This window comes from Thunnus maccoyii, chromosome 20 (assembly GCF_910596095.1).
Source record: "Thunnus maccoyii chromosome 20, fThuMac1.1, whole genome shotgun sequence".
NCBI classification, from domain to species: domain Eukaryota; kingdom Metazoa; phylum Chordata; class Actinopteri; order Scombriformes; family Scombridae; genus Thunnus; species Thunnus maccoyii.
This window is the reverse complement of record NC_056552.1, coordinates 10,370,092-10,378,139: the sequence shown is the minus strand read 5'-3', so window position 1 is coordinate 10,378,139 and position 8,048 is coordinate 10,370,092. Positions and strand designations below refer to the sequence as shown.

At 43.1% G+C, this 8,048-nt stretch overlaps 1 protein-coding gene across 1 annotated transcript; it reads left to right on the top strand.

Moving 5' to 3' along the window:
• The first annotated feature begins 544 nt into the window (after positions 1–544).
• On the top strand, positions 545–2,492 carry foxi1 (forkhead box i1). Its single transcript, XM_042397905.1, has 2 exons — positions 545–1,269; positions 1,545–2,492. Exons 1-2 carry the CDS (start codon positions 672–674, stop codon positions 2,066–2,068), a joined length of 1,122 nt encoding a protein of 373 aa, XP_042253839.1. The 5' UTR covers positions 545–671; the 3' UTR covers positions 2,069–2,492.
• The last annotated feature ends 5,556 nt before the right edge of the window (positions 2,493–8,048 follow it).

Sequence of the window (8,048 nt, the reverse complement as noted above, 5' to 3'; positions counted from 1 at the left end):
TGTTCATCGCTGCGCTGACGAAGTTTATTTTTAGGCATAAATCTGTCTGATTTGGATCATGGTTTGTTAAATCCGAAAAAAAAGGGAAATCTGTCCAACCTTTAAATTTTGATCACTATATTTCAACAACAAAGAACAAAGATCAAGGAAAAAAATCAGCCGACATATATTTGAAAACTATAAAGCGGTCAAATATTTATTCTGACTTCTATAATTTATCAGATTTACATAATCATTTCTTGTCATATAGTTTTACCTCCACTTTGTCATCCACTTAGTTCTTTTCGGGTTTTGTTTTAAAAGAAATCTAAATATAAGGACTTCGCCACAGCCAACATGAGCCTCAGTGCGTAATTACGCACGAGTAATGATAGTCTAGTTATAAATCACTAACGTGCCTTAATGAGAATATACTTTAAACGTGACATGGATTTCAGCTTTGGAGTCAAAGGCAGTATCGGTGCTCATTGATAGGGAGATTGGGTCAATACAAATGGGCTGCAGCAAGTCAGAAAAGAGGGGTGTGACCATCCCAAAAGTTTTCTTCAATGGGCTACCTGTAGAGGCTCCGGGCGCTGCGCATAAATACTCCTCCCTCTGAGGATGAGTTCAGTCCTGAGGGAGAGACACAGAGACTAAATTAGGTTTTGGGAATCTGGTTAGGGCGGATTATGAACGCTTTTGGACACCAACCATCTAACCAGCAGACCAGTCCTATTCAGCACCACAGCGCTCAGGAGCTCCTGGACATGGCCGTGTACTGCGACAACTACGGTGTTTACCAGCAGAACCTCCACCACCATCACCCTCAGAGGCCGCCGACGCACCCTTCAAGCTACGGCCTAGGCGAGTACACCTCCCCGTCCACGAACCCCTACCTATGGCTGAACGGACCCAGCATCAATTCCTCTCCATATCTCCCGGGGAATAACGGCACGTCCTACATACAGTCTGGATACGGGTCAAACCAGAGGCAGTTCTTACCACCTCCCACAGGGTTTGGTGGAGCAGACCTGGGATGGTTGTCCATATCCAGCCAGCAGGAGCTCTTCAAGATGGTCAGGCCACCTTACTCCTACTCTGCACTGATAGCGATGGCCATACAGAACGCCCAAGACAAAAAGTTGACGCTCAGTCAGATCTATCAGTATGTTGCTGACAACTTCCCTTTCTACAAGAAGAGCAAAGCTGGATGGCAGAATTCAATCCGCCACAATTTGTCACTGAACGACTGCTTCAAAAAAGTGGCACGGGACGAGGATGACCCCGGTGAGTCTTTGGATTATTTTGCCCAAAAGTTTTGAGTAGAGATAAGTGCCAAATATATATTTTTATTGAATCTGGTTCAAGAATCTGTTAGAGGATACTGTTTTGATAAAACTGCTCCTGAGACAAGTTGAATCATTGCAACTCATATTGTCAATTTTAACTCTTTAAGGGGGAAATTGGATTTTAAACATAAAAACTTAAGGAGATGGAGGGGGAAAAACTGAGCTGAAAGTTTGTCATTCATATATTTAATCATTCTTATGTTTCTCATCCAGGTAAGGGGAACTACTGGACGCTGGACCCCAACTGTGAGAAGATGTTCGACAACGGCAACTTCAGGCGGAAGAGAAAAAGGAGAGCTGACATAAACGGAGCTGAGAGTACCGCTCTCCCCGTCAAGTCAGAGGACGGTGCGCACAAGCTCTCAGACACCGCCAGCCTGCTGAGCTCCTCCCCGCCTAGCCTGCACGGATCCCCGGCCTCCACGGAGCCAAAGTCGTCGCCGTCTCCTTCCGCGGAGCACAGCCCGTGTTTCAGCAGCTTCGTGTCCAGCGTGAACTCGCTGCTGGCGGGCACTGACGGCTCCAGGGGCGCGGAGCGGGACTTCGGCTCCGGGCATCTCGGGGGATTGTCACAGACCAGAGAGGGCATGTCTGGACTGGGCTCCTACTCGCCCACTTTAATCTCTCCTCTGAACTCTGACACCAACAGAATGAACTATTACACATCTGTACAGAGCCTCTCCAACCATTTTAGTGTTAATAACCTCATATACAGCCGGGAAGGAACAGAGGTGTAGACTGTCTTATCTTTGTCTGTGTTGGGCTGGTTGCAGAAAAAAATAATAATTTATCACTCATTGTTAGCCTTCACAATTCTTAAGTAGCCAACTGTTGTTAGGTATTATTCACTGTCTGGTTTGGTAGCCCTCATTGTAAAACTGTCACTGGAACTGAGCTGCTATTTTTCCCCACAATAATCCTAGAAAGCAGTCCGTGTATTAGAAAATGAATATTCCTGACACTGCTCCATTATGCGCAACAAACATGTTCATTTGTAGAAAATATTACAATTGAAAAAAAAAAAAAACTGCCCACAGAGATCCTTGAACTGATACTTTACTTATTTTTTTGATTTGTTTGGGCCGACTCTCTGTATAAAGGAGGAAGACATCTGTACAGAAATTATTTTCATAAGAAGAAACGTGTCATGTATTTTTTAGAACGAATTGTTTTTTGTGTGTTTTATTTAAACTCACGTCGATGTTTGAATAAAAGTCATTTATTTGAACTCCATGATTATGTGTTATTCTTGTCACTATATGTGGATGAATTCATCATTAACAAAAGTTGATCTACTTTACATTATTTTAGGCTGTTTATCTCCTATCTGGTTCTTGGATGTCAGGTCTATTCTTGATTTTCCTACTTAGTTATGGCTCAACTTTATTTGGTTATGTAGTTATTTTATCATCACTGAATGATATCCCTTCTAAGAGGTTATTTGTAGCTGATAAGAGGGTTTTATAAGCCTCCCTTTAGTGCAAGTTTTCGAGTTAAATCGGCCGTTTCAAGAATTGTAGAGGCCCTGCTGTGCTCTCTGTTTCTCAGCAGCCTTCCAAAAAAATCAGATTAACTTCTCAAACGTTTTGGTATTACAAGAAAGTACCAAATAAACCAGTATAAACGCTTTCGAGCCTGTCAGGAAATCTGAAGTCAAGTGGCTGTAAGCTGTAAAGTGTGTAAGACAGAGACATTTTCCGCTTGTCACTTCCAATAGCCCCATTTCAACAAGCAATCAGACCTTTAACTTCCACGAGGTTCAGAAGTTCAGCTTTTTGTCTGGGCTGGATTTGACTCAGACTGTGCCCGTTTGATGTTGACCTGTTTGCTGGATATTCCACCTGTCTCCATCTATTCCCAAAGTCTGGTCACGCAAAACGCTCGCTGTTTCGTGTGTGTCTGTGTGAATCCCGTTAATGGGATTTGTTTTTTTGTTGTTGTTTTTTTGTATTGGGAACCACTGTGGAAGAGCATCCGCTGAACAATTGACGAGTTGAGAGTTCAACGGCATGTAATGTGCTTTTGTTGTGCTTGTGACCCAGGGGGACGCAACAGAAAGCCTGCTATTTGGCGAGAATATTAAATAGCCCATGCAGTGGAAATGTTCAAGTGATTTAACACCCTGCTCCTGTCTTATTTTCAAACAATATGGATACGCACGGCATCCCGCTCTGTGGTCTGGAATAAAAGAGAAATTAATTGACAAGACGTTCGTGTCCCTTGTTGGAACACAATGGAGGCTGGCAATTCAAGAGATCCCCTCCTGGGCTCAAATGAAAATATTGCCATCTGAAGATCTGGGAACAAATTATCTCCCTCAGGCCACATTTTGAGCTATTATCTATGGAGCAGGGCCACGGATCAGACAAAGAGGATTTTTGTCATACAGGAGCAGGTTCTCACAGTAACACGTTTTCTGTTGAAATCCTCATCACATTCAGTGAACAGAGTATAAAGCCTTTCATAATCAGAGGCCTTTTGGCTCTTATGACTGTCATTTCGTCATACATCAACACAGTTTTAACTATGTATAGTTATATTAACTGTAATTCAATTCAAAGAAATGTTAAACTATTATATTAAGATACTACAGAGGACATCCCCTTGCTTTCCAAGTTCGATTCAGCCCTCTCAGTTCTCAGACACGTAATGCTTCAGTGCCCTGTGCCTGAAGGGCACATTTACCCGGCCCACATGAATATCAGTCAGGCTACTATGTCTCTGCTCTACCTGCTTGAGGGCCCCTGGCTCCAGGGCTATAGGCCCAGGCCCAGCAGAATACCTGAGCATAAGGATGGCCCCGGTCCACATACATGCCTTGTGGGCTAAACCCATAATGATGGGTTTCAGCCTCAAAGGGTCATCCCTCCAAAGGCGAGGTTGTCTCATAATTGAAGGAGCTGGTTCAGAACTAGATTATTTTAATCCTCTTTCTCTACGGGACTAGATACACCAGCAAGTCATCCGATGCCAACTGTGGAGAGCAGGGATGGGTATTTCTTGAAGGGTGCAACGTCTGCTCCACCTGAAGTGAGTTTTACTGAGATAAAACAGATATATAAAGATAACAGATAACCGAATACATAAATGGAGATGTTGATCTGTTTTTATTAAAAAGAGCAATTCAATATGTCACAGTTAAGAGAGCACAACATTGAAGATGAGCTGTCTGCAGTTCGGATCCTGGAGGCTTGTGTACGGCAGCCAGTGAGTGACATGAGCTGGAGTGATGAATCACTGGTGGATAAAGTTGCACTCAGCAAAGTGAGAAACTTAACTCCCATTAGCTGTTAAGCGAGATCTCCTCAACTGATAAATAAGCAACTAGAACGAAGACTTGCAACCCTTCCTTGCTTTTAAAATGTACTGTGCAGGTTTTTTTTTTCTTTACCACATGTTGCAGATTTATTTTCTGATGATGCAGAGATGTACAGGTAACTTTAAGATGTGCTTTTTATGACTATTTGTTGGTTTGTAAAGCATTCAGGATTTCAAATAAAAAGATGTATCCAGAGCCTAATAATTTTCCACAGCCCATATAACACTACCTTACAGACGAATCTGAGGGGTAATATGAAAAGGGAGGCTGTCCGTTTGACCCCAGTGAAGAACATGATAGCTTGGCAATAGGGGGGCTGAATCCAGTCTGGATCTACCCTGAAATTTCACATCTGTTTGTAGCAGTCAGTGGGCATTATAGGGATAATTTCTTATATTACAGCTCAATCTCTTGAGGAAGTTAAATATTTAAGAGAACAATATGATGACAGCTTCTGGGGAACCCACTGTATGGCTGGAAGGAGGGGGGCCATCGCTCCTCGCTGCACTTTAAAAGGATTGTGTGTGCAAATGATAGCTGAGGATAATGTCTATCAATTGGCATGACCTGATTCGGTTTCATCATACCCCATCCGAGGCCCATAAAGAGACTAACGTATGGGCCGATAACGGCATGGGATCTTCACTCTGAAGAAGCGGCCATATGGATTATTTTATACAGAACAAGAGCCATCTCAGTGCAAACTGCTCGGTTGTTGAGAGCATGTGAAAAATGTGGAGACACCTCTTACCTCACCACTTGTCACACTCTTCACTTTGTTTTTTTTCTTTTATTTGTACTTTAGATTCATTTTATTTAAATAAAGATTCAAATTCGGGTGTTATATGTCAAGAACGTTATATTCTTACAAATCAAATCCAGTTTTCTTACCAATCGATTTCTTGTTTTTGTTGTACATACAGTATACTTTTCTTTTTCCATTTTAGCAGGGGAAACAGGTTGTAAACCAGAACCAGGAATTATTGGTGAGCACAGGAAGGGCAGCCACTTCAGAGCCCGTAAGGCTTGCCAGCCGAGGAACCTGCTGAAAGAGTCAAAGAGATACAAGGATTAACGGACTAGAACGAGCCCCAGTAAATCCACAGCCAGGACCTGTCTTCACATCACTCTGTCTGGAAAACCTATCCTCAAAACAATGTAACTTATCCCCACCGCTCACTCTATTGCTGGAATATATTTTGACAAAGTCTTTGTTCTCACATTAGGGAACTGTAGGCAGATCATCCTTTATCCGTGACCTTTGTCATAACAAACCATGGCAGTGGTTTTACACACTGCTGAGAGGCCAGAAAAGAAAGTTCACATCAACCAGGCTGAGGTTTCTAACAAGTTATGGGTCATTCTGACTCATGAGAAGCCAACCTTCTGTGATAAAAAGAAAAGCAAACATCTGAAGAAGATACTGTTAATTCTTTATAAAGGTGATTTTCTCTAATAATCTCAATACACTGACTTAGTCATAAGCTCCTCAAAAAATCCTCAGCCATTCATCACTTACATGAAATTCCAAACCATGACCTTATGAGAACAATATCCAAGGGTTCATGGAACATCAATTTCTATGTGCAGTGCAGCAGAACAAATATCTGAGTAACAGCCAATATGTAATCATTTTAGCTCGGTTCAGAGACCACTTTAAGTCTTGCACATGATAATGGTGCATCTGACCTGTTGGCGCACAATAGAACTCACTACAGTGATTGCTGCAATATGTTGGAGGAGTACTGTAAAAAACAAACTGAAAAAAACAAATCAACACTAAATTTTGAAATGAAAGCAACTGCACGAAATGTTCAGGGAAAAATAGCATGTTTTGTGTGCTGCTGGACGCCTCGCAGTGATACCACCCGGCTAGCAACACCTGTGTGCTGTCATTACCTGCTCTTCACAGACAGGAAGTGGTGACAGATGACAGAGGAAGTAGCTACCCAGAGGGAATCCACTTTACCCGGCGCTGCCTGGACTCTTGGTGGCAAGACGGAAGTGAGGAGATTATTCTGTACTCAGGGGGATCCTCAAAATAGCTACCTCCGTGCCACTTGTCACTCATTGTCAGTAGTTCTAAAGGAAGCTATCTCTCAGTGTGAATGTTACGTGGGATGAAGTTCCTGTTGTCAAAAGACGCAGCCCACCTGGAGCACTTTTGTACTCTCAGACACGTCTTGATCATGTCTTCAGACTTGTAACTGCAGCACAGAAGCAAACAAGAAGGTATTTATGAGTTTCACCTGCTCTCATGAAACATTACTCAGCTTCAGTCCTGTGTGATACTGGTGCATCTGCCCTGAGGAATTCATCGGTTGCCCCCCCCCCCCCACCCCCCCAAAACAACACTCCCCCAGCCTCTAATGAGACCCCCTACCTCCTGCCTCTATTATGAGGGATGCATACCAATAGAGAGACAGGAGAGGGGAGACAGACAGAGCCTCAGAGACCTCTGGAGCCCTCCCTGGCCTAAACCATCAAACGCACCCCTCACAGAGAGTCAAATAATGGGCCTGATCAAGATTTAAGCAAGTTTTCCCCATGTAAGCTGCAGATGATCTATGGCTGAAGGCTCTAAATGATAGCCTTTCAAAAGGGACAGGCATGCCCCCTCCAAATGCTCCTTTTGTGTTTGCCACTAATCCTAGCCTGCACTTCAAGGCCCCAGCTCACTTCTGAGGCAGCTGCTATCATCTTAAAGAGGAGGGAAAGAAAGGCTGCACTTTTAAACTGCTTTAATCAAGAAGATGTAATACTACGATAAGCTGATCACCCCCTTAAGTATTTAATTATGCCTCAGTGTGCTATTAATATTATTATAATTCACTTCTTTCATTCTTCTTTGCAGAGACACATTAACATGCAGACATTTCTACGCAGTATAAAAATAAAAACGAGGCATTGTTCCACCTTTTTTAAATACTTGTTTTTTAAAACTGTGGTTTGATGCATTCATCTCCTAGTGGAACACCAGAACTATTTTAGGAATAGAGAGATATCAGGCTTTGCTTATGCAGCAGCAGCAGCCCAGGAAACAGAAAGGAGATGCTTATTTGCCAGACAAGTGTTCAAACAAACATCAGCGCACAGCAAGTGCTATGTGTTGACTCTGGTATTGGAGTCTATCAACCCCAAACAGCTTGTGTGTCAACTATAAACACAAGACATGCACCCTGTCTAGAGAAGCAGGCTTCCAGGCTCACTGCTGCCGGGAAAGCTCCTCTGAGTCGTGTTCAGTCTGCCGTTGTTGCTCGTGCTGTGTTTCGTGATAAAAAAAACAAGCAAGTGGCGTGTCGCTCTAACTCATTTAACGCAGTCTGTTCCCCTTTGTCATGTGATGGCATTCCAGTGCTGTGACATAATCCAGGATACACATGCACACGTGCACCCGT

Excerpts from the sequence above, each read along its gene's own strand:
- foxi1 (XM_042397905.1), top strand. The coding sequence starts at position 672 with ATGAACGCTTTTGGACACCAACCATCTAACCAGCAGACCAGTCCTATT. Across the intron at positions 1,270-1,544 it reads ACGGGACGAGGATGACCCCG|GTAAGGGGAACTACTGGACG; the intron begins GTGAGTCTTTGG and ends TTTCTCATCCAG.